This window comes from Cnephaeus nilssonii, assembly GCF_951640355.1.
Source record: "Cnephaeus nilssonii genome assembly, chromosome: 6".
NCBI classification, from domain to species: Eukaryota; Metazoa; Chordata; class Mammalia; order Chiroptera; family Vespertilionidae; genus Cnephaeus; species Cnephaeus nilssonii.
In genome coordinates this window covers 58,402,754-58,430,622 of record NC_137077.1, presented here as the reverse complement: position 1 = coordinate 58,430,622, position 27,869 = coordinate 58,402,754, and the positions used below count along the sequence as shown (strand labels likewise).

The window sequence follows — 27,869 nt, the reverse complement described above, 5'->3', positions numbered from 1 at the left end:
TGGCTTAAAATATTTTAGGTATTTCTCTTTTTAGTGCTGGCATATATATATGAAAAAGCATCACTATGTAGCCCACAGGAGGTGCCAATATGTGTTTATTAGGTGTTTGAACACTTTTTTGCTATGGCAAAATAGATTTCTGATTAAGGATTTCTGTGATAGAAAAAGCATTACGTTATGTTATAGTTTATCTCTGGTAATTGCTATTTTCATGAGTACACCTGCAAAACATAAGTCATAATGAATAATGTTCTCTACCAAATGAAATCAAGACCCAACTGAAATGTCACTTCCTTGGTGAAGTCTTACTTATTTTCCAGTGGCTCTCATCTCCTTGGTTCCACATCTTCTCTTTGGCTGATCATGTGTTCTACCATATCTTATTTATTTATATGTCTACCTCATTCACTATACCATGAAATTCCTGAGGATAGGCACTTTTTCAACTCTGTATCAACAATGTCTAGAATAATACTTGACACATAGTAGAGACTCAAAAACTGTTTGTTGAATTAGTTAATGAATTACCCTAATAAAAACAAGAAAACTAATTTAGTTATTCTTTATTCCTTTGCCCCTTTCGCTCTCCAATCCTAGATAAACCCAATTATTTATTTTGTGAGTTCAGTCATCTATTTTATGGACCATGTAGCTGAACACTGTTAGAGAACATCTCAAGTAAACAAATTTATATAATTGTAAATTGATCTCCAACTTCAGACGAGATTGCAATACTGCCAAGAAATTTACTCTTTCATCCTTAGCTAATGATTTGGTCTCATATTTTTAGATAATGGAACTACTTGCATCTAGAAATTACTTGCATCCATAGTTTCTTTTTTTTCCTGCTGCAACAGTATTTTCCTCCATTCAAATGTTGTATTTGTAAGACTTAATTATGGGATCTCTTCTTAATAGATGTCTTCATTTAGATGCAATCATTTCACTGATTTTAAATACAATCTACAACAGCCATATTTCTATTTCCAACCTAGGCCTTAGTCTGTATTTTATACTAGAACTAGAGGCCCGGTGCATGGATTTGTGCACTCGTGGGGTCCCCTGGCCTGGCCTGCGCCCTCTAGCAATCTGGGACCACTCAGGGGATGTCGGACTGCCAGTTTCTACCCGATCCCTGCGGACCAGGCCGAGGGACCCCACTGGTGCATGAATCCGTGCACCGGGCCTCTACTATGTATATAAGATCTTTGGTTAATCTCTTCCTGCCCTCCCCTCTGAGATTCATAAGTCTGTTCCATGTTTCCATGACTGTGCACTGAGTGTCTGCCCCCTGGTGGTCAGTGCATGTCATAGCTACCGGTCGAACGGTCACTTAGGCTTTTATATATATAGATACTAATCTGCCTAGGATGTATTTGTGTCAGGAGTGAGGAACATCTGGCCCATGGTCGTATAAGGCCCATGAAATCATTTGGTCTGGCCCTGCCAAGACATTAGCGGTGAGTTAAATGTTTGACCAAATATAGCAGTCTAATTTTTAAGTTGATAATTTTGTATGGCCCTTGAATGATGGTATAAATACGCAAATAGCCCTTGGCAGAAAAAAGTTTCCCCACCCTGATCTATGTGGATGTTTCATGGGTGTCACAAATTGCATAATCCTAAAATTAACTTATCTTCTCCCCACTACAAACCTACTCTTCTAATTTTGTCCCTTCTTCTACCACTCCAATTTCATTAAATGGTTATCATTTTGATGTATAACTCAGAAACTAGAGACACACTTGTGGTTTCCTTCGCTTTTCATTAATTTGAGTGCCTTCTACATAATGGGGACACTGTTCTAGATAATGGGGCAATAGTAATGACTAAAACAAAGCCCCTGAGTTCATGGAGAGCATGTGTGCATTCGAAGTAGGGGGGAAGCAGACAAACAAAAACCCAAATAGATATAGGTCATGATTGATATATGTAATGCAGGGAGGGTAGTACTATTGCACAGAATGATTGGGGAAGAATTTGATAATAGAGACCTGAAGGAAGTGAGAGAGCAAGGATATAAATATTTGGAGAAAAAGCATTCCAGGTATAGGAAATTTAAAGTTGAGAGACACTCAGTCTAGAACATTCTTGGCTAGTGAAGATGGAGAAAAGTGAACACAGAGAAAAGTAGGAGAAAATAAGATAGCAGGGGGCCAGATTAAATATAGCTTATAGTCTCTTTTAAGGACTTTATCTTGAGCGAAATGAAAAGGCATTTAGTGTTATAGACAAAGAGTAACAGGAAATGCCTTCGGTTGGAAAGAATCACTCTGGCTACTCTTTTTAAGACAGACCAGAGGGATTATGGGTATAAGCAGAGAAATCAGCTAGGAGAGAATTACAATAAACCAAATGAAATGATGATAACCTGGAACCTTCAATGCTTTTGTAATACATTAAAATTCAAATTCCCCTTATATGACCTGGCTTTTGTCTACTTCTTCTAATTCATTTTATATCACCCCCCTTCAAATATTATTCCATAGGTTACTCACCTTTTTGTCCTCAAACTTGCCCATGTTAGGGTCTTTGCACAGTTTGTAGCTCTAGCTAACATCACTTCTCCTCTGCCTAACTCATACCTATTCTTTGGTCATAGCTTAGGATGATAACAATTCTAAAAGAAGTTCTTGAATTATTTTGAACTTCTTACCATCAAGTGAATAAGGATGTATATAATAATTCTTAGGTAAACTGTTTATACAACAGTAATATTAATTATGGAAGCATCTTGCATTATGGGGGCCATATATTTGGCATAAACTTAAAAATGTTTTAAAAGTTTGCACAACATGTTATTATACTTAATCCCACTAAACTATACATTTAAAAATGGTTAAAATGGTAAATTTTTGTTATGTACATTTGACCAAAAGAAAACATTTTAAAGGGATTTCTTCTAAGTTGATTAGTATAATTTTGAAGATAGACGATCTCAGAATATTCTCAATAACAACCCAGTTTTAATTTATTTATTAAGTTGTCTAAGTGGGTAACATGTTACTTAAACTTCTCTTGCCTCAATTTCATTACCAGTAAAATAAGGACACCTTACTCAAACACATCTGGGAAGAGAAATTAAGAAAGAGACAATGATGGAAAACAACCTGCGCTATGCAAAGAAGGGTACTATTATTATCAGAGGCTGTGGGTTTGTTACTGGGCTGTTAATATATTAATGAGTTTATGAGAATTACTAATTTATTTTTAATATTATTATCAATTAAAGCAATGATTTTCAGTGACCAAGTCACTGACCTGCCTGGTATAATTTACAATTTATGTAAAGAGATTATTGATAACACTGAGCAATTGATTTCCATACGTATAGTACTGAAATAATATTGCACTAAGCATCCATTGTTGGCAAAGTAACAATACTAATAAAATTAGTCATGGATAATGAGCATCACCATAAGTATTTATATTCACAAACTAAAATAGAAAGAAGATAATCTGAAGATTTAAAAAAATCTACTAGGTGAGGGCCTTTTGATAACATATACAGCTTGGCTTCAACAGACTGGAATTTAAATGTATACATTAAAGACAACAAAACAAGCCCTTAATAGGGATTTAACCTGGCTTACTACTTTTTAAGGCTCTATTAGTACGTTATACTTTCTAGTGACACTAACAATAACAATTTGTGATTTAGAGGATAAGCCTGACACACTTTAGAAATGTTTAACCATAAAATGTTAATGATATAAGTATACATTTTAATAAAGGAGAAAAATATAGAAAGATTTTGACATCAAGAAAATAAACTGTTTGATTTTTAGGTAATAAAAGTAAATCCAGAACCATTTTTTCTTTCACTTTGGTTTTTTGGAGGGGGGCATATTTGTAGTTACCATTATAAATTACAGATTTTCCTTTCAATTACAAATAAAAATCCTTTAAACAGTTATTAAAATCAACAGAAGATACTTCAGTCTAATCATATTTATAACTGCTGTTATAAGATGTGATCTCTGTAAGTAATCCTAATGAGCATATTTATATTAAATTAGTGTTGATCTTTTATAGCCAGAGTAATGTAAAACCATTCTTTATTAGAACCAGATGTTCTTATTTACAACTCCTTCAAATAACCTCTCTATTTCCCTGTATTCTATATTCCTTTTATAGAACTAGGGACAAACAAAATATTTAAGTCATTAAGCAAATTAAGTTATCAGAAATAGAAGCATTAATCCTAAAGGAACTTGTATATATTAATTCGGAAGAATGTGAAGAGCAGAAAAATAAGATTGCCCCACCCTATATCTGAGGTTAAGGATTTTATCATGACAAAAAAATCATTATTAACCAAGTTACACAGGTGCAAGGCATTCTTTTAGATACCATTTCTCCCCCAGTTATAAAAACTAAATTCTTAGAGAACTGTTATATATACTCTTCTCCAAAATAATTTTCCTGAGAATTCAAGGTATCTTTTCCCACTTCTCCTTCTGTGTTAAAAGGGATACTTCTCAATGAGAAAAGTTTTAACAATGAGAAAAGTAAAAACCCTAGTTTTAACAATGAGAAAAGTAAAAACACTGGTATCTGTGTTGAGAAAGTGAATGGATCTAATACAAGTAAGGGAGTTTCCATATCTTTATTTTTATCAAAATGGAAAGAACACCTGACGGAGTTGTCATTTGATAGATGATTTAACATATTTTTGATGATAGCATGCCATAAAATTTTTGGCACATAATATGGGAGGAACTCAAATAATTGAGTTTAATTTTCTGAATTAGATAAAAATTTGCCCTAGGAAGAACTATTTGAATTTTTAGTCAGTCACATTCTCAGTTTATAAGAAGTAATTTTCTTTAAAATCCTAAGTATTTTTAAAAATTCTTATGTCTTGGGGTTTAAGTGTTCCATTTTTTGATGGAAACCACATCATTTATTTAACTATAACTTTGGTTAATTTGAATAAAATTAGAAAGCTTCATGTTAAACTGGGCTTCCAAGAATTTGTGTTTCAATAAAAGGAAAAAGAATGTCTAAGGTGAGAGTAGAATAGCATTATATTTAATCATATTCAAAGCTATGAAGTACAGGAACATAGAAATAATAGCTTCAGTAATGATTTTCCTCTCTGTTTTTATAATATAATGAGAATCTAGTTTCCTAAAAGAATGTTATCTCTGGGTAGTATTGCTCATTCTCTTTAATTAAGTCTTTAAAAAAAAAAAATCGCAACCCTAAACTTTCTATTAAACATTCTTTTGAGTTTACTGAATAATTTTTTTCCCAACCCAAGAGATCACAGAAAAAAAGTGACCTTAAAAAGGTTGGAATTCACAAATGATTTTACATTGTATGACAGGAATAATGGACAGGTCCTCGATTACTATAAAAATTTTCAATGACTTCCCAGAGTCTATTTAAAGAGCCCTACTATTTCCAAGAAAAAAGTTTGAAAACAACCATCTTACGCCATGCTGCTTTCCAGTGGAAAAGACCATATCACTCCCCTGCTTCAAATCCATCTGAAGAGTTGCTTCTTCCAGGAAGCCAATCATGAGCCTCCTAGGCCTTGACAATGAAAAAGACAAGGTTGGAGTGCTCCTGAATCTACTCAACTAATGCTAATTAAAATAACCTCCAATAAAAAAACTAGACATTCTCTCAATGGAGTAATATATATTTAAGGCACTAGAAGAGTATTTTGTTAACTTAGCTGTACCACCAGGACATGGTAGTATATGCCTATGATCATAACTACTTAGAAAGCTGTGGACAGGGATAACCTGAACTCAAGAATTTTGAGTTCCCTGTGGATTGAATATTCATACATAGTTCCATGTTATTATACCCCTTTGGGAGATGATAAATACCATTGTTGAATAATAATACAGTGAAAAATAAAAGTACATTCAATTCTTTCTTCATTCACCAAGTCCAGCCAAAGTGGAATAAGACTTGTAGGAAAGAACAAATATACAAGCTATGGAATTTGGAGTTTTTCCAGAGTCACTCTGCTTGAGTCCTTGAATTTAAAAACAGACAAAATAATATCAACCTAATACGTACCTAATTCTTTTATGATGTGCCAGTCACTGTCCTAAGATCTTTATATTTATCAACTCACTTAATCCCCACAAAACTCCTACATACAGGTATTATTTTCCTCATCTGATAAGAAAAAATGAGTATTGGAAATTACTTGTATAGGATAACACAGCTAATAAGTAGCAGAGATGTGTTTAATCCAGGCAGTGTAACTTCATAGTGTGCTCCTAACCTATATTATTAATTTTTGATGTGTTCTTTTATTTTCTTTCTGGCCACAATATGGTTTTTAAACAGTTCTTGGTATCCCATAAGAATGCTTCTGGGGCCATTAAGTAAAAGAAAGCAGATGGGACTCTGGACACTTTACCCAATTAAAGCAATTTCACTACATCTATTTAAATACTGACAATACAATTAAACTTTTCACAGTAATAATTTACAATCTTTTTATGCTAAACAGCAAAAAAGTTTGAAAATCACAATATCTAGATTATAATCTCCATAAGGTCAGGATTTATGATCAAAAGTATCTCACATTAAATGAAAATTGACTTAATAAATTAAAACTATATGACAGTCTAGACTCATCAGAAAAATTTAATGCTCACAAATACCATCACATCAGAGAAAATCTTAAACACCAATATAATTAAATTGAGTAACAATAACGTTAAATCACACAGATTGGTGTTGTTTAATCTTTAATCATGAGCGATCAAAAAGATTTCACTATTTCAAGGCATAAATCATGATCACATACTATAAAATGCCCACTCATATTTTTAGGATTACTGAATATAAGAAACTATATTAAAATTTAAATTATCAGTATAAGTGTTATTTCATAATATTTCCTGATGTTTATGAATTGTCTTCTATTTCACAGAAGTTATAAGGAAATTTGAAAAACAAAAAACCACAACAACCCAAAACTACTCTATTAGTTATCTTTTATCATTTCCATCTGTGGACCTAAGAACTTACACGTGTGTTTATAAAACAGAGGAAAAAAGTTACTGCTACAACTTTGTATTCCCTATTAGTGTGACTTTAGGTTGAGAGCTTATATCTAAATCAATTGAAAATCACAGAAGATTTTAAAAAATAAAACTGAAGCACTAGTTTTTTTAATTCTGGATTTGGATTAAAAGTCCAAAGTAGCAAAAATATAACTCGTATTTGTACTCTACAATTTTCTTGGAGAGTTTTATTTTTGAGAAAATACAGTTTCCAACCAACCAAGATACAGACATGAAATATATCCACTGCTTAAAATACTTTATTGAAATTTACATCAAAAATTTTTCATACTTTATGATTACCAGAAAATAAACATACTATCACCCTAACAAACCTCACCCTCATGACTGCATCTCAGTTGAAATAGAATATGTGAAGGTGAAACATATTAAGAAGGAGTGTCAGCATTACATCTACCAATTTTTTTGGTAATAAAATTGCTTTAAACAGTTGCAAAAACTAATAAAATGAAGTTTCTGACACCTTAAAACATACACAAGAAAGTTAAACAAATGCCAAACCTAGCTCAATATAGCTGATTCGAAGATTTAATTTTAATACTCATTTTTGAGAAATTAATTTAACCATATGGAGACAAACAGTAAATGGACTACATCAAAGGCACAGGAAACTAGAATGTAATATTGCCTTAAAAGGAATGCAAGCCAGAGCCTCCCATGAATCACAGCATTAATAATCTTGCTTTCTTCTGAAAGACCCAAATATTTATTGCCTATGCTGTTAAAATATTTTCTTAATCCTTATAAAAGAGCACCAACGTTGTTTTTCTATACTAGAATATTTTTAAAAAAACCTCAAGCTATATCAAACTTGGACTGTTTATATAAAACATTTTTCAGAGATGGTATTAAGGATAATTTTCAGTGATCAGTAGGGTAGTCCAACACATATACAGACAAAATTGCAACTTGTCTGCCCAATCCCTATCTCTGAATGCTCAAAACTAATGCACTGTAGTTTGTTATCTAAGTAAAGATAAGGACAATGTGCTTTGTGCTTGCTCTTCTCAATGAGTTTCATTTCTCCTCTACCAGAAAAATAAAAATGTAAATTGTTCATTAGTGCTAACATACTAGAAAAGCAATTTTGAATAAAGTAATTCACATTAAAGTGAATAAATATTATTCATCAAAGAAGGTTTAACGGAAGAGTTTACTAATCGTCATAGTATCTGCAACAGACACTGAGTAGCTCAACTCTAAACCAAGAAATCAGAAACTAACCAATTATGACCCCTTGTACATTTCTAAAAGATTGCCAACTCCTCCAACTCCTGATCTACAGAGTGATGACAGTTTAAATCTAATTTTTCCAAGAATGCTATAAAGACAATTACAAAAGGATTTATTTATAATTTTGGATGGTGAACAGTCCTATGCTTTTTTCAGATAGTAAAAAAGATATGCAATAATGTCCTTATCAAGCCATATTCTGTATTTAATCTTTATATTTGGGGGCTACCTCCTAGGCAAAGGAGATTCAGTATTAAATATGAATCGAGAATAGAAAATTGCAAATTTAAAAGTAAAATTCAGAATTTGCAAAAAAGGTTAAAATTTAAATATAAAAAACAGTATGTGCCATTATTTCAGGGACTTGAAAAAATTTTTATTTGTAAAAGGGGTAGTAAATAACCAGCTCTAATTTTATACACAGTGACAGTGATATTAATATATATATATATATATATAGATCTTGTTACTTCAAATTCAAGCAAAGACATAAATATTTAACAAGTTAAGTTGGAAGAGGGTATAGAAAGAGTAGGACAAAAAGGGAAGCTCCATGGAGAGACAGGGGGAAAAAGCAGTGATCTCTTATATCCCCAAATTAAAGATCTTTAAGGAAAAATGATGTGCTAAAATATGTACACAAAAGGAGGTTCGTAAAACATTTTTTTAATCTTAACTTCACATTAAGGTTAAAAAAAGATTTAAAAATAATTTTATTTAGAATTAGAAAATTGGTGACCATAAAATATTTATTCTCTAACATTCCCATCCATGTCAAAACAAAAACAAACTACCAAGAGGCTTCTACTGAATATTGTAGAGATCTCACTAGCTTTCTTTTCTTCTCAGAGAGCCTACGTTTTCTGTTTGGAATTACATTTTTGCATGAAGTGATATTTAATCTTCTACTATGTGGTAATCAATTATATGCCACCTAATTGAGGAACATGATAAAGATATTCTATTACCAGCACTAGAATGAATGAGTCAAATGTGTATGAGTAAATATTCCACGAAAAAAGAAATTCTCAAAACACATATAATACTCATGTTCTGACATACAAAACCCAAATCTACTCTTGTATTACCGACTCTCATAAAACACATGAGTTTCACATTGTTTGGAAATACCTACCTGAATAGCTGAGTTCATGAAACACGTATTTCCCAAGTTACTTAGGCCACAGAGGCCTGGCTGTTCATTGTTTCTTCCAGGTTCTGAATAATCATAGTTCTTATAAGCAGTATATGATGGGAGACAATAATTTGAGTTTTTCACACTGGAAGAAAACAAAAAAATATTTTTCACAATGCAGTAATGATTACAATATAGTTATAATGAACAGAGTACTTTCAACTTATTTGAATTAGGTGGTCAGTCATTAAAATTTTTTATAAAGCACTTAACTCAGGATCTTTTTAATACTCCCTTAATTAAGACACTCCTCATCCAATCAACAAATGACTGCATCTTATATCACACAAACAAAAACAAACCATTGTATCTTTCTACCCTTGATTAACTGGAGCAGCTTCACAGCTTGCTCCATCCTCCATTGATCCATCAAATTTAAAACATTTAGATTTTAAACACCACCCGCAGCAATAAATCATCTCATTTATGTCCCTTTTACATCCTGCTACTGTAAGAGAATAGTAGAAACATGAAGGGGTTGTACCTTAGTTACAGATCAGACCAGAATTTAGAAGGCCTGTGTGACATCACTGTACTAATGCACTGAAAATTCCATTTATAGTTTCTAGGCTAGACCAGCAAAATCTGGTATTCAAATGTGAAAAAAGCCAGGGGTGATCAGGAATGCAAAAATGAAATGATTCTAAGCAAGTACATTCCAGGATTATTTGGCTTTTCTTTCTTTTAGGTTGTTAGAATAATGCAGTTTATTTAACTAGATGAATATAACCTCAGGATAATTTGTACTATCATAATAAATTCTAATCTTGAAAAGATATCAATCTTTGATAATATCAAGGTAATTTTAGAAAGAACTAAGAAAAGTCAATAAATAAATTAAATAATGCCTCTTTCTTTTTATATGTAATAAATGTTTTTCTGGAAAAATATGGATTCTGCCTTAATTTGTAATAGGTTACCTTATAAATTATATCCAAAGTATTCAATATAATGGATACTTTGGACATAATTTAAAAGCATATTTTCAATCATTAAAAAAGGTTCATTAGTACAAACCTGAACAAGAATCAAATTTTTAAAATTTATTAATGTAAATTTTTTAAAAAACTGCTACAAATAAACATGACAACTTCAATGGGCTTACAATTTGTTGTTGATATTTTTAAAAATTAGTTTTTACTTATAATTTCAAATACATTATATTGTAGCTTCTATACTTCCACTTTATTATTTTAACAGTTTAAGTGGACTTTGCCACAACCTGTTCTAACAGTCTTTAGTACACACACACACACACACACACACACACACACACACAAGCTAAATAGGTAAAACACACAAAACCACATCAACTAAAATTATATACACAATGCTAGCCTGATATTTTTGCATTTTTAAGAAAACACCCCCCTTCATCACAAACAAAAAGACCAACTCCCAGACTAAAAACAACAACAAAACAACCCACCCCAAGACTGAACAAAAACAGCAGTGCCCAAAAGAAATACAACCTTGATCAATTCAAATTCAGAATTGCTAGCCTTGTGGCTATATGCTTATTTTAAACTTTAAAAAAAGTATGAAACAAATAGAATTCAAGCATCTTTTGTTTTTTGCAGATCAGTAGCCTTATAATTAATATTTTATATTCCCACTAATAAAGTACAAGGCACCTATAAGCAATTCAAATAGGTTCACTCAATGACTGATGACTAGATTCTTGAATCTAATTCGAAGACATGCAACAAAAAAACTTAATCTCTTTTTTTTCTTTATGTGCTATATATATAAAAAAGCAAGGTCTATATTTTCCACACATTCTACACATTAAAAAACTCATATATTCTGGCTATAAATACATAACATTTTAAGCAATCTTAAAATGTACAGGGACGGTATGCCCAAATGCAAGCTCATGCCTACACCTACACACACACACACACACACACACACACACACACACACACACACACACACAAGCGAAAAGACTAAAAGCATATTTACATGCTTATTCCATAAGTATATATTCAGATATGTCTGTCTCTCCTACACATAACACAAATGGATGTTGGAAGCTCTATTCTTCTCTGTGGCAACAGGATGCGATTTGCTGGAATAGTTTTTCCTAATTACTGAGAAATGAACAAAAACTTATTTGGAAATTCTGATTTATATTTTCTCTTTATTTAAAAATTTGTTTTAAAATACATTTTTATTGAGTTCAGAGGGGAAGGGAGAGGGAAAGAGAGAGACAGAAATATCAATGATGAGAGAGAATCATTAATGAGCTGCCTCCTGCAAGCCCCATACTGGGAATCGAACTGTGACTCCTGGTTCATAGGTTGATGCTCAACCATTGAGCCATGCAAGACAGATTATCTTGTCTTTTAAAATCTGAATCCTCAGGCTAGGCTATTTTGTCTTTAAAAATCTGAATCCTTAAAGGACTTCTACATTTTAAGTGTCAGGGTAAGGCTTTACCAAAGATTGAGGTAGTCTAGATGCACAATGACAATCAAAACTGATCAACTTAAAAAATACTTTAAAACTATCATGATTGGTCACTTATAATCCACATTTTATGTGCTTTCTAAATCAAGTATTAAAGTTTGCAATGGGAAATACTAAAACCAGCAGTTCTTTAAATGCTTTGACAAAGTACATGGAAATCTATTTTCTCATGACTATTTCTGCTTTTTTTTTTTCTAAAGAGAGTAAACTAGTCCTTTATCCTATAAAGCTATGCTACTTCACAAAAATAAATAAGCCTGCCAGTAATCTTAATGGGAATTTATGTACTCCACTAGGTTAATTCTGTACTATAATTCTATCACCTTAAATATACATTAAAAATGTAACATTTTTTTTGTAAAATTGAGCCCTTATACTGGCTAATAATAGTATGCAAATTGACCGTCACTCCAACACACAGGATGGCCACCCCCATGAGGTAAAAGATGGCCGCCACAAGATGGCCTGCAGGGGAAGGCAGTTGTGGGTGATCAGGCCAGCAGGGGAGGGCAGTTGTGGGGAACACCAGGCCAGCAGGGGAAAGCAGGTAGAGGCAACCAGGCCAGCAGGGGAGGGCAGTTGGGGGGGACAAGGCCTGCAGGGGAGGGCAGTTGGGGGGGGCAGGCCTGCATGGGAGGACAGTTGGGGGGGGGGCCAGGCCAGCAGGGGAGGGCAGTTGGGGGGGGCCAGGCCAGCAGGGGAGGGCAGTTGGGGGGGGATCAGGCCTGCAGGGGAGGGCAGTTGGGAGGGACAAGGCCTGCAGGGGAGAGCAGCTGGGGGGGGGGGGGAACCAGGCCAGCAGGGGAGGGCAGTTAGGGGCAACCAGGCCAGCAGGGGAGGGCTGTTAGGGGTGACCGGGCCAGCAGTGGAGGGCAGTTGGGAGACAAGGCCTGCAGGGGAAGGCAGTAGGGGGGACCAGGCTGGCAAGGAAGGGCAGTTAGGGGTGACCAGGCAAGCAGGGGAGGGCAGTTAGGCTGACTAGGCTGGCAGGGGAGGGCAGTTAGGGGCAATCAGGCCGGCAGGGGAGCAGTTAGGTCCCCAGACTGGCAGGGGAGTGGTTATGGGATGATCAGGCTGGCAGGCAAAAGCGGTTAGGGGCAATCAGGCAGGCGAGCAGTTGGAAGCCAGCAGTCCTGGATTGTGAGAGGGATCCCAGATTGGAGAGGGTGCAGGCTGGGTTGAGGGAAACCCACGAATTTCGTGCACTGGGCCTCTAGTCTCTTTATAAAAATTTCAGTCTGACTTTTTAATTAGTACTTACATTTGACATTATAAACTTTATACATTATTTAATCCTCATATCTATAATTATGCTCACTTTGCAGTTAATGAAATGATGCTTTCAGCAAGTAACTTGTTAAGAACCAGATGGCTAGCTAGCTCTGGCAGTCTCCAAAACCCAGGTCCTTTTCCTAGTTTAATGTTCTACAGGGAGTCATTTACATTTCAAATAAGAGCTTTAAATGTATTAACAGAAAAACAGAAATATATTCTGAGGTGGAATGCCAAGAGTTGAGACAATAAATACATTAAACAAAATTTTTAGCCGAAACCGGTTTGGCTCAGTGGATAGAGCATCTGCCTGCGGACTCAAGGGTCCCAGGTTCGATTCTGGTCAAGGGCATGTATCTTGGTTGCGGGCACATCCCCAGTAGGGGGTGTGCAAGAGGCAGCTGATCGATGTTTCTCTCTCATCGATGTTTCTAACTCTCTATCCCTCTCCTTTCCTCTCTGTAAAAAAAAAAAATCAATAAAATATATAAAAAAAAAATTTTAAGGTAGTATTGTATCAAGACAAATGTAGTGAGAGAGAAAAATGCAGGAAATAAAAAGAGAATAAATTTGGTACATATTAAAAATGTACTTAAATTATAATTAGGACAAGAACAAATGCTGTATGGACTAACAGGGATAATAACTACATATGGTAAAAAGTATAATATTCCAGCTACTGGTTCTTCATAATATTAGTCCTCAATAAAAACTTAAATAATTCAAAATTTACTTTGTATTACCTTATAACTAATATTTTTATTCCTGAAGATAAATAAAAATGGTCTACTTAGTAATGTAATAGTTTAATTCAAGTCTTGAATTTGTAATAAACTTCATATAAACCTGTGGTCATAACTACTGATTTTAATATATACTTTATACTTGTAGAATATCTCCACATATATCAAGTTTCAAAAATGCACATAATTCAAAAAGGTCATTACCCATCCTATATAATAAAAGGCTAATATGCAAATTGACCAAATGGCGGAACGACCAGTCGTTATGACGTGCACTGAACACCAGGGGGCAGACGCTCAATGCAGGAGCTACCCCCTGGTGGTCAGTACGCTCCCACAAGCCGGGCTCATGGCTGGTGAGCGCAGTGGCGGTAGTGCGAGCCTCTCTTACCTCTGCGGCAGCGCTAAGGATGTCCGACTGCTGGACATCCCCTGAGGGCTCTGGGACTGCGAAAGGGGGCAGGCTGTGCTGAGGGACCCCCACAAGTGCACTAATTTCATGCACTGGGCTTGTAGTTTTATATAAAATGGGTAATGATGCTATTTCCATCTGAAGTCTTAAGCTGCTACTTATTTCCACAAGTTGACTGGAAAATTAAGAAATAAATTTTATGTAAAATAATTGTTTAGATAACTATGATCATATTAAAGTTTTTAAGAATGAAAAAAAAAACCTTTCTGTATTATAAATGTTTAAATTTTGTTCTTTACTAAGAAGGGTAAGCTTTACTAATCGGGGTGATAACCTCCGTAGCTATTTGCTTAAAGTTTCCTAATATGAAAGGACTACTTTACTACCCAAAAAAGATAAATATAAATAGTTAAATATATAATCTAGTATAGGAGTAAAGTCATTAGTTAATCATGTTTTAAAAATAAGAAAACACACCAATTCCTCTCATTATTTTCTGCAGTCAGAGGTTTGAGATCAGATTTTACTGTCATATTTTTACCATAACAGGGAAATAAGACAAAAAGAGAAACACAACAGATCACATATACTAACATAGTGACTCTAGTAAAAATATAGCCCATGTTTAATACATCCTATATACAAGGTTAAAAATATCTCCAAAGAATAACTATAAATACATGTTACACCTGGAACTGAATTATTTTATAGTAAATATGGGAGCCATCTGCAATTGCAGAAACACAAGTAATATTTTACCTCCTATGAAAAAATTATTTTTGATGAATTTAATAATAAAAAACAAAACATAAGCCAGATTAAAGGGCAATATTTCATTTTACTTTTACCTTTGGATAGACATTTTAAAATAGAAAAGAACATAAAATACTGCCATTTTGGATACTCATCGTGTCTTCGATATTTCACTATTACATTACAATGTAATGCTATTAGACTATGGTGCACATATTTTTATGAATACTGAAAGAAGGGAATGAATGTTTTAAATCTTCTTAATACATACAACAAACTATTTTCTAGAAAAGTTGTACTAATAGTTCAATTACTCAAACAGAATCCTCATAAGAATAGATATTCATCATTTAATTTTTCCCAATGATATTGAGGTAGGAGGAAGTAGATGAAGATTCTTATGGTTTTAAATTTACATATTTCTAGTTAGTAGTGAATTTGAACATTTAAAATATTAGTATATTTTAATCCTTTTATTTTTATTTCCCATCTACATCATTTGCATATTTTCATAATAGAATATTTCTCACATACTCTTATGAACGTGATATATTAAGAATATTAACCCTTAATTTGCCATTTGTAACAAGTCATTTTTCCATTTATTTACCTTTTAATTCTTATGTACCTAACAAAAAGTAATTAATTTAAAGTTTTAAAGAAAAATTCTCAATAGCTATCCAATTTTCTCTACATATCCTGGATAACCTGCTCCATTCTCCATCCGTCTAGAATCCTTTCCGATCACATTAAACTCGTTTATACATAAAGTTCTGTTTCTGGGCTGTCTTACCTAGTCTGTTGATCTGTAGGTATATTTCTGGGTCAGCACTATGCTGTGCAAATTCTTTTATCTTTATAATAGGTTGTGATATTTAATTAATACTTTCTCATGATTTTTTCTTTCCAAATTATTTTGGCTATTCTTATATATTTATAATTCAGATGCATGTTAAACAAATTTTGTCAAATAACCCAAATATGAATTTTAAGGGAAAACTAATTAAACCTATATATTCAATTAATGGTATTATTTTAATGATTATTTCACACACAGCTTTAGTCTTTTTGAATTTATTCTTTGGGATAATCAGATGCCATTTATGAACTGGACAAGTAGTTTAAATATTTAACTACCTAAATACTGTTAACCTAATATATAAACCACAATGTATATAGCCAAGAAATGAAAAAGGATAATCATGTCTGGATTAAAGTTCTTCCTATAATTTGAATGGACTAATTAAAATAAAAGCTTTCTTTTTATCCTTTTCTAGAATATAAAAACAATGCCAATTTTCAAGGTCATACACCCATATCAGATGATCTGGTGAAGTCCAAGTTATTTTTAATAGAGCACACAATTCCACTAACTTTTACAAATTCCAAGATTCTAAATATTATTCAGGATGGGGCAAGGGAACTGTTTCTCTGAACTTTTTAAAGAAACATGGATTGCCTTTTTATAATAAACGTAAAAACATGTGTGCTTTACAGTTGAGAATCACTGATACACACTTTTTAAAAATACTATTTATATAATAGAGGCCCGGTGCATGAAATTCATGCATTCAGGGGGGTCCCTCAACCTGGCCTGCGCCCTCTCTCAGTCCGGGAGCCCTCGGGGGATCCTTAGTGCTGCCTCGGAGGTTGGAGAGGCTCGAGGCTCCACCACCGCTGCTGTGCTCGCCAGCCGTGAGCCCGGCTTCTGGCTGGGTGGCCCTCCCCCTGTGGGAGTGCACTGACCAATCGGTGGCAGCTCCTGCATTGAGCATCTGGCCCCTGGTGGTCAGTGCGCATCATAGCGACCTGTCGTTCTGCTGTTTGGTCGATTTGCATATTAGCTTTTTATTATATGAGGATTGTAGGTGATTACATATTTAGTTCTAAAATGACATCTGAAATTTATACTTTCTAAAAAACTGAATTCTAACAAATTTCTATGTATTAGAATGTAAATCTAACAGATTTCTGTATTTACAATGTAAAATTTTAAAAGTGCTTTATTTCACTTTTAGTAAATTACTGTAGTATTATATCAAGCAAAGGGTTGTAACTGTGTGTTCTTTCCTGTGAAGTTACTCCTAGAAAATCCGACCAGTAATTTTTAAAAATTCAATTAGTGCATTAAGACTTTTATCCTAAATTTTGGATACAAGAGAATTTTTGCAACCACAATAGGGCGATCAATTAAACAAAGAGTTTTTAAGATTCAGTGCTTACTTTCTGTTGTTGATGTTGTTATAATTATTTGATAGAGATGAAGGAGAGATCTTTGGTAAAGTTGAAAAATTGGATGCACCTGGGGACCTTTAAAAATATGAAAATGTTAAATTAGATAAAAAATGCTGAATTTTGAAATTAATTATGAAATAAAGAAAAGAACCAACAGATGATAATGTATGTAGTAAATGAATGCTGGAAAAGAAATTCATGAGCAAAATCACTATATATATTTTGGTTTTCAATTTCCAATGTATTCTTTTATATAAAAATAATGGTACAAAGGGAACTACTTTCAAAAGAAATTTATGAAATAAATATGCAACTTGATATTACTCTTATAGATGTACTAACCCAATAACACTAATTTCTACTTCAGGTAATCATTATGAATATTTTACAATCAACAATTTGCTTAAATCCATGGAATTAAAATATTATTTTTTAAGGAAGTATGTAAATAAAACCACTTGTGTCTCAAGTTAGAATGCCACCATGGATTGAATAGCATAAGAATTCAAAACATAATCCCCAAAAGTAATTTTTGGGCAGCTATCTCTGCAAAAAAAGAAAAGACATAAATCTGACTATATGTTACAGACCTCACTAATTCAGAATCTTTGTGGAGAAGTCTCAGTTATTAGCTTTTAATTAATTACTAGCTCTTAATCAAATAAAATGCTTTAAAAGCATAATTTATAATCAACAATTCCATTATAAAGTACTTAAAGGTCTATGAAAGATTTAATTTGTTTTAATTTTATAAACAACTTTAATTTACTGGCAACATCTAGCCTATAGTCTGTAAAAAGATACCTTTCAGTCTAGTATCTCAATCATCATAAATTCTAAATTAGTGAGGTTCAATGTGATTACTTTTAAAAATTATTTTACTTCCTCTACGCAGATGCTAATGAACAATGAAATGGTCAATATGCAGGAAAGTATAATCTATAAAACTAGCTTTTAGTAATCTGGATTTCACTAAATCTACATAACTGCAGAATAAATGGTGGGTAATAAAATTTCTTACATACAGACATTTTAATTTAACTTTTGAAGTTTTATATATTATAAAATCTTGGTAAATTTTTTTCTTCATTTTAAAGGAGGTTCTTTTTGTTGATACAGGCTGTTCATAGGTAGGTTACATTAAGTGAGAATTAGGTGCCTTTCTAACAGGAGACTCTTACAAGATTTTATTTTACTAAGCTCAAGATACAAAATATGACCAACCCAATTTTAATATAAAACAAAGTAGAGAACCTATTTAAAAGGTAATTTTGTAGTCCTAGTATTCTAAAGCATACTAGTTTTAAAATATTAATAAAAATATGGGAATATCATGGCATTTCCCCCTTCATGTTAAGAATGCTAAATTAGGAAAAAACTAAATTTATTAGACATTGAGGCATAATAAATTAAAGGAGGTTAATTTTTGAAAATGCGACCCATTTGACTATAATTTAATTCATTACAACTTTTCAGAGATATAAACTGAAATGTTCCCTTGAATTTTACTTACAGCAAAAATTATGGAAATAAAGATATATTCTGTCATCCAATAAAGTGGCTGAGACACATATATAGGGCAGGGCAAAACAGTAAAAAGGCCTCAGATGGGCAGAAAAAGAAAATAATATACGGAGTGGGGCAAAAGTAGGCTTACAGTTGTATGAAAAATAATACAATAATTAATGAATAAAAATATAAGAATAAACTTGTTTTGTGTACTCACAACTGTAAACCTACTTTTGCCCCACTCCGTATATTATTTTCTTTTTCTGCCCATCTGGGGCCTTTTTACTGTTCATCAGCAACTCTACCTAAGGATAGTATTATAAGTTTTTATGAAATTCATTAAATCATTCAAACATTGATTAAATGATTACTAAAACGTCACCCTTGGCAAGTACTAGGAGTTTAAAGACAGAGCTCTTCCTGACCACAAACAGCTCACAAATTAATGGTAGAAAATAATACATAAGCAAAATAACTGTAAAACAGTATAAATTCTATGACAAAATTTAAAATTATAACTAACTATAAAATTTTTGTGGGTAGTAATATGCAGCAATTTTTAAATGACATGCACAGATGGAGGTGTAGGATGGAAATGAAAGTGAGAATATTCCAGGTAATAGAACAGCACATGCAAATGCATGGAACTGTAGATATTATGATGTTTATAGGGGATAAATAAATTCAGCTTGAATGAAAGAGTAAGTATATAGTGATAGGAGTAGAAGTTAGTAAGGTAGGTATGATAACATAGGACCTTTTATGTTCTATGAAGGAATTTGGATTTTATCCAGTTGTGTTAGTACAGTCCATGGTCCCTTAAGGGACTCTAAGATCCTTTCAGGGTGCCCATGTATGAGGTCAAAACTATTTCCATAATAATACCAAAGTGTTATTTATGTAGTTATTTGATCCCTTTTACTGGGTGGATATTTGCACCGACAGCTTAAAAACAATGATGGGTAAAACTGCTAACACATTAGCACCAAACCATGTACTAGAATCATTATATTCTTCACCACACCCCCATGCTTACACTAGAAAATATGGTTTCACTTAAGAATATCTATGTTGAAAAATAAAAATTACTGATTTTATTAAACCATGACCCTAATTAAACTTCTTTTAATATTGAGTAATAAATCAGAAAGTTCATAAAGCACACCTGCTACATACTGAACGTGGTTGTCATGAGAAAAAAGACATTTATCTGAATTTCAAGTGAACTATCCACTCTTTTCACTCTTTTACATAAAAGGCTATCTGACAGACATTTTCTCAAAAATACATGAAGGGAGCCTGTTACTTTAAGGGAAACAAAACTTGAGCTTGATAGCTTCCTACTACTTAAAAGTTTTCTCACTAAAACTGGTGATGTTTTAACAAGTGTAATTAAAAAAAACTGTATAATAATTTATGTCAACATTTGGAATACCTGTAAAATTCAGTGATCAAAATTTTCCACTGCATGAAGTTATACATGACAGATTTCAATGTAACAGAATAAAAAGTTCACTGACATGATATCAGATTCCACATCACAATTAACCTTTCATCATTAAACCACCATGGGCTGAGTTCTGACGTGGTATCAACTATCAAAAAAAAAACCTCCTCCCTGTTCTAGCTATATATTTGAGTAATGCTGAATTTACACAAACAATATATCACAATAAATTCAATGCAGAAGCACTGAAGAGAATTTAGCAAAAATTTAGAATAATTCTATTGTTCTCAGTACATCTTTTGTTTTAGAAAAGTTATTTTCACAAAATATTACTTATGTCAATATATAATAGTGTAATATTATTTATAAATAAATAAACATTTATTTTTAATTTCTAAAATACAGGCATCAATAGATATAACACATATGACAAAAGTTCTTTGGGTCCTTAATAACTTTTAATATAAGGGGGTACCAAGATCAAAACATTTGAAAACTTTGGGTTAGGAGGCAGAATCTGTAAGACTAGTTGACTAATTAAATAAAAGAAATAAGGTTAAAGGAAGAACTCAAGATGGCTCTCAGATGGTACCTGAAATAAAGAATATAGGATATGGATAGTTTAGGTTGAGAGGATGGAAGAACATGGGTTAAAAAGATTTTAAGTTCAATCTGACATTGTGAGCTCTACCTGACTTTTAGGGAAAAATATGAAATCCAGCAGAGAGCTCTAGGTTAAAAATATGGAAAGGCATATCAGTGTCAGTTTGAGCTAAAAAACAGGATTAGCATAGAGTCCATCCATTGATTTTGAGAGCCTATTATGGTATGAAAAGAGAGGTCCTCAGATGGAAATGTGTGGAATATTAATGCATTTAAAGTGTGAGAAGAGATGCTGCGTATATTCAGTGAAGTTGTATAATGCACAGTGCCAAGGAGGGCCTTTTACATATATTACAATGTGAACAATACCCTCAAGATCTGTGTAGTATACAACCTGTACAACCAAACATAGCAGCCCAGGATAGGAAGAGAGCCAGCCAGCCAGAGGATTGGTTAGAGAGGTAAAAATAGTGCTTGAAAAACTGGAGTGTAATAGATTCAAATGAAGATAAATTTTTTAGAATATAGTTACTAAAAATAAGTTTTAAAGAGAGGTCAAATAAACTAAGTTACAAAAAAAGTAAAATAAGGACTTTGTTAAATTTTGAATGGGTAGTAAGAAATTTTACTTTTTAAAGAAATTGGCTATCAAAAGAAAAATTAAAGAATCATATTTGGGGGAAGTTTATGGCTTTAAAAAAAGATGGGAGAGGTTTATTTACATTTATAGGCTTGGGAAAGATGATTCTAGACAAGAAACAAAGAATGAATGAGTATTATTTGAGTATCTACTGTATTGTGGCAGTATGCAAGGCATTTGTATAGATAGGAGAGAAAAGACAGTAAGAGAAAAAACAAGGTCTAGGAAGCATTGGAATAAACAACTTCACTGGAGAGATTGCCCTTAAATAGCATGGAGATTAGAAAGGGAAGAATGGATGTGGTCCACAGGTAATTTTAAAATACTTTTTAAGTGCTGTTACAGACATTATTGACCACTTAATCTATTCTGATTTCCAACTTCTGACCTAGATTACACATAGCCCAATCTAGTTAACATTGTGGTGTGTTTTTTTAGGGGTTGACTAGTCAGTCTGTGCATTATAACCTGAGCCCTTTAGCTCTCTTCCATTGATGTAATTTGGATATTACACTGTTCATTAGCAACTTTGCTCTAGTGGCTTTCTAAAAAGAAGAGAAAAACGTTTAGAATATTACACATAGATATTAAGTCATAGATACTAAATTTAACTAACCTTGTGTTAAACTAATTTTTGATAGACTGAGGCAGATGTAACATAAGGCAGTGACTTATCTCTTAAATAAGACAGAAAAAGGTAAAACATCAACATAGCTAAAATAATTTTATAAAGAGAGAAAATTAAACTTTATCCCTTACAACTGAACGCAGTATTAGAATTTCCCTATTCCAATGTTACAATGAAAATCATGCAATTAAGACTAAGTTAAACTTCTGACTAACAGAAAAAGAGCTTATTCTTGATAAATTAACTGAATATTTAATACATTAGAAAATCTAATACCATATTGAGCAACCAAAATATAGAAAAGTCAAGTCTGAAAGTTGACATAGCAAAACAAAGATTTTAATAATTACTTTCAAATCTGACATAAACTCAACTTTGTAAAATTTAACACTATAAAACATAAATTACCTTTAAAAAAACAAGAGCAACCTTAAACTTTGCTCTTTTTTTTTTTAATCCTCAACTGAGGATATTTTTTCCAATGACTTGAAGAAGGAAGGAGGGAGGGAGGAAGGGAGGGAGGGAGGGAGGGAGGGAGGGAGAGAGAGAGAGACAGACAGACAGAGAGACAGAGAGAGAGAGAAACATCGATGTGAGAGGCACACATGGATTGGTTGCCTCCTGCACCTGCCTCAACCAGTGCCCAGGATTGGCCTGCAACTGAGGTACATGCCTTTGGCCAGAATCAAACCCGAGACCCTTCAGTGTGTGGGCCTATCCTCTAACCACTGAGCAAAATCAACTAGGACTTTTTTTTTCTCTTCTAAATCCTCACCTGAGGTTATGTTCAGATTTTAGAGAGTGTGGAGAGAGAGAGAGAGAGAGAGAGAGAGAGAGAGAGAGAGAGAGAGAGAGAGAGAGAGAGAGAGATATCAATGTGAGAAAACATCGTTTCCTTCTGTATGCCCCAACCAGGGTTCAAATCGCAATTTAGGTATGTGCCCTGACAGGGAACCAAACCCACAACCTTTTGGTATACAGGACAACGCTCCAAACAACTCTAACTGAACCACACTGGCAAGGGCATAACATTATTTCTTATTCCTTATTTTGACTGCTAATTATGGCATTTATAACATAAAATATTCTACTATGAAAACTAAAATTACTTTTCTTTAGCCATTATGAATCTCAGAACCAAAACTACCATTCATTTTTATTTTCAACTTCAATTTCCAAACATACACAAGCTCTCATGTACTTAGTATCAGTCACTCAGCTTCAGGAATTAACGTTCTGTCATTCTTGTTTTATCTATCATTTCCTCAGTGTCCCTTTCCCCATGTTTTTGCTGGACTATTTTAAAGCAAATCTCAGACATTCATAATTTCACCTGTGAATACTACAGTACACATCCCTAATAGGTAAGAGATTTAAAAACAATTTTTTAAATTGATTTCAGAGAGGAAGGGAGAGGGAGAAAGAGTTAGAAACATCAATGATGACAGAGAATCAATGATTGGCTGCCTCAGGTACAGCCCCCCATCAGGGACCAAGCCCACAACCGGAATTGAACAGTGAACTGGTTCACGGGTCGACACTGGCTAAATGGTAAGAGATTTTTTATTTTATACTACTGTTGGTCCCAATCTAATACTCAGTTCATGTTCAATTTTATACCAATTTTCTCAAAAGTATATTTTCTCCTCCAATTGGTTTGAATCAGGATCTTAAAAACAAACAAACAAACAAACAAAAAAAACCCCATACATTTGCAGATTAATTTTAATAGCTTCAAAAGCCCCTACTGCTCTTGTTAACTAAATTCTTCTCTGGCTTCAATATGTAAATATGCTTATTTTCCACTTGTCCTGATTTCTGTATCTATTCCTATAGTTAACTTTGACTTACATGTGTTACTGTAAGTTGCTCAATTCCTTTTTGGATCAAACCAGGAGAAAAAGGAAGAAATAAAATACTCAATAATTATTTGTGAGAACCTGTGAGTATCAAGCATCTATCTGAGAACTACACACTTAAATTACATTCATTTATGATGAACAGACTGTCTAAATTTTCTAACTGCAATTAAATTTGGAAATGGCCTTTATATATTTGAATCAAATAGTTAATGAACTTGACTGTTACCATGCTCTCTTTGGTAAAACTTGGAGACAGGGTACTAGATTATACATTATCTTTCCACAAAAGCAAGTAGGTACAGTGTTTAGATGAAGGAAAGATATATAATTAGTCAATGTGCACTTTCAGCATTTCAAAGGAAAATCTGCATATCCACTCAAGATCTTGATGAATGTTAAATTGAGAAATCTCAAAGTACAGAGTTATAGGGAGTGTATTTATGTACAAACACAAGCATTTCCAAAAAGGATATGGAGTTAGGACAACTAAAAATAACCGGGGAAAAACAGTTTATGATAAATAGCAGTATATAGGAACTTCATTCTAACATTATTATGATGCCTTTATCTTTAGATATCAAATACCTAGGAAAGGATGTGTATATTTAATTAACAAAATAATTTATATGTACTTTTCCTCTCCAAGAATCCTGCCTTTCCAACCAAGTACCACCTTGATTATCTTTCTTCTTTCAGTACCTTTCATTATGAATGATTTATGTGAGTTGTTCCATTCTCTACTACAGTACTTATCCCCTCCTTCGCTATAATCTACTTATTTCCATTATGCTGTCTCCACTTGTCAAATACATTGCATTTCTTCTGTTCTTCCTCCAATCTCTGCAACATTCAGTACTGCTGACCATTCCCTTTCTTCTAGAAGCTCTTTTTCCCTTAGCCTCTAGGACAAAATATAATCCAAATTTTCCTTAACCTTTAAGATTATTCTACTTGATCTTTTTGTCATATATCATTATTTAGAGACATCTTTTAAGGTTTAACATATAGTTTATTACATGTTTTATTTAATAATTCATACATGCTTACGTTTCTCACTTCTTGGAATATAACTCCATACCTACAGTTCTCACTACACTCCCAGTTTTGGTTTCTTATCTTTAACTGCATCCAAGGCGGATTTGTTGGTACCATTACCTCAAACTTTACATTCTCAGAAAAAGTCACAAATGTCTTTTTCTTAATGGGAATAATAACAACAAGATTAAAGGAGATAATGTGTGGGGAAATTTATAAAAATTCAAAATGTCTTTTAAAATGACAAAACATTGAAGGTTTGGGGATATTACCCTAGATTTATGGCTCATAGGTTGTATTTCAAATTAAAGATATTATTATTTTTAAATTTTTTTTTAAAAAATATAATTTTTATTGATTTTTTACAGAGAGGAAGAGAGAGGGATAGAGAGTTAGAAACATCGATGAGAGAGAAACATCGATCAGCTGCCTCTTGCACAGCCCCTACTGAGATGTGCCCGCAACCAAGGTACATGCCCTTGACCGGAATAGAACCTGGGACCCTTGAGTCCGCAGGCCAACGCTCTATCCACTGAGCCAAACCAGTTTCGGCAAATTAAAGATATTAATTTAAAAAATCTAAGTATGAATGAATGAAAATGAATGAAAAACTTGCTCTTGAGCCATCCTCTCAACAACCTCAAATCAAAATCATTTAATTCCCTCCCTCCAGTATTTGAACAAGGTTAAAATTGGTAACAAATTTGTATACTTTCATAGAAAATTTTAAGTGCATTTTCTGTAATCTATACCTCTTTAGTACCAAAACAAAACAGTCATAACTAAATCTACTAATGTTCCAAGGAAGCAGAGAGTATCATGCTTATACTTAAAAAGTATCAGCATAATTTTTGTTAAAATGAAATACATGATGTTTCCTAATATGTATTTTAATAATTTTAAATTAAATACTTTTATTTACTATTTCTACATCCACTTATACAGTTAATTTACAGCAATTATATATACAAATTAGAAGCCCAGTGCATGAAATTTGTGAACTAGTAGGGTCCCTAGCAGCTGCCGGCCGGGGCCTCCCTTCCTTCCCCCGGCCAGCCTTGCCCCCTGGTCGAACTCCCAGTCGAGGAGACAATTTGCATACTACACTTTTATTATATAGGATTGTACATAATTATTATCTAATTATAATGTGGGGTCCCTTGGCCTGGCCTGTGGGGATCGAGCCGAAACCAGCAGTCTGACATCCCCGGAGGGGTCCCGGATTGCGAGAGGGCACAGGCCAGGCGAGGGACCCCACCGGTGTAAGAATCCATGCACCAGGCCTCTAGTAAAACACATATAACAATCTAAAGATAAACTAGCAAAGAACAATACTAGTTCTAATCTAGAGACTAAATGTGAATATTCACAAAGAAATTATTCCTAACTTCTAAAACTTCATCAATCAAAAAATCTACACAATTCTATGTGCTTTTATAATCTTCTCATATTAAGTTCTACCCTTGTATTATATGCAACTAAGTGGAGTAAAAATAAATTGTAATATACTCAGGCACATTCTCATGAAATTTAAATAGAACAACTTTACACAAGATAAAAAAGGTAGAGAACCATTCATTAAAGGTGCATTTTAGTTTGAAGAAAATTAAGTACCAGATCATTCTTCTCTTTTATTTACTAGGTTAGCAAATACAAAAATTATCATTAACTTATTGAAGAGTCATTATTTTAAGCATTTTAAAATACAGGTCAACAATCTCTTATTAAAAAACCTGGAATTCCCAAATCTCTGAAAACTTAAAAAAAAATTTCACAATTCATTTGAGGGTAATCTAACCAATATGAGGATATTTATAGTTTTTAGTTATCCTATCCAGTGTAAATATTTGCTAAATATTAATATGTTTGATTATGACAGATACCCCTGGACTCTACTGAAATATAAAATAATAGGAGACATATGTACCATATTTTCTCCTCAAAGGTATAAGAGTCTACGGCCATACCACCCTGAACGCGCCCGATCTCGTCAAAGGTATAAGAAATCTGAATATTAAAATACAACTAGCCCTGTCCCGGCTGGTGTAGCTCAGTTCGTTGAGCCTCCTCCCATGTATCAATTCCTGGTCAGGGCACATGTCTGAGTTGCAGGATCCATCCCCAATAAGGAGCATGCAGGAGGCACCAATAGATATTTCTCTCACAAGTCAATAAAAACATTAAAAAATATATAACTAGCCCTAAGAGTGTGTGTGTGTGTGTGTGTGTGTGTGTGTGTGTGTGTGTGTGTTAATATATCTTTACTGATTTCAGAGAGGAAGGGAGGGAGGGAGGGAGGGAGGGAGGGAGGGAGGGAGGGAGGGAGGGAGGGAGAGAGAGAGAGAGAGAGAGAGAGAGAGAGAGAGAGAGAGAGAGAGAAAGAAACACCAATGTGTTTCGAACTGCAACCGCTTGGTTCATAGTTTGATGCTCAAACACTGAGCCACATCAGCCATGTCCAAAGTGTTTTTGATAATGGAGTGAGGAACTGATAATTCTAAAACCATTCAAAATATTTTTCCTATCCTGTATATTATCTTTTCACTATGTTAATTGTTTCTTTCTTTAAAAAAAATTTTTTTTTAAAATTTTACAGAGAGAGGAAAGGAAAGGGGGAGACAGAGAGAAACATCAATATGAGAGAGAAACATTAATTGGTTGCCTCCTGTTATGTGCCCCGATTAGGGATTGAGTCTGCAACCTTGGCATTGTGCCCTGATTGGGAATTGAACCAGCAACCCTTCGGTGCACCCAATGATGTTACAACCA

The 27,869-nt window shown here is 33.5% G+C and overlaps 1 protein-coding gene across 3 annotated transcripts in view; it reads right to left on the bottom strand.

Annotated features, from left to right (window-relative positions):
* Window positions 1-27,869, bottom strand: part of USP15 (ubiquitin specific peptidase 15) — a 103,449-nt gene that overhangs the window by 45,650 nt on the left and 29,930 nt on the right. The window contains exons 6-7 of one of the 3 annotated variants that reach the window (XM_079775915.1): window positions 17,365-17,451; window positions 9,430-9,574 (exon numbers count right to left, since the gene is read on the bottom strand). In XM_079775915.1, the coding sequence (XP_079632041.1) occupies window positions 9,430-9,574; window positions 17,365-17,451 (232 nt within the window). Of the gene's footprint in view, window positions 1-5,441; window positions 5,542-9,429; window positions 9,575-17,364; window positions 17,452-27,869 lie in introns of those variants that run through there. The other 2 variants (XM_079775917.1, XM_079775916.1) reach the window with 2 other exon arrangements.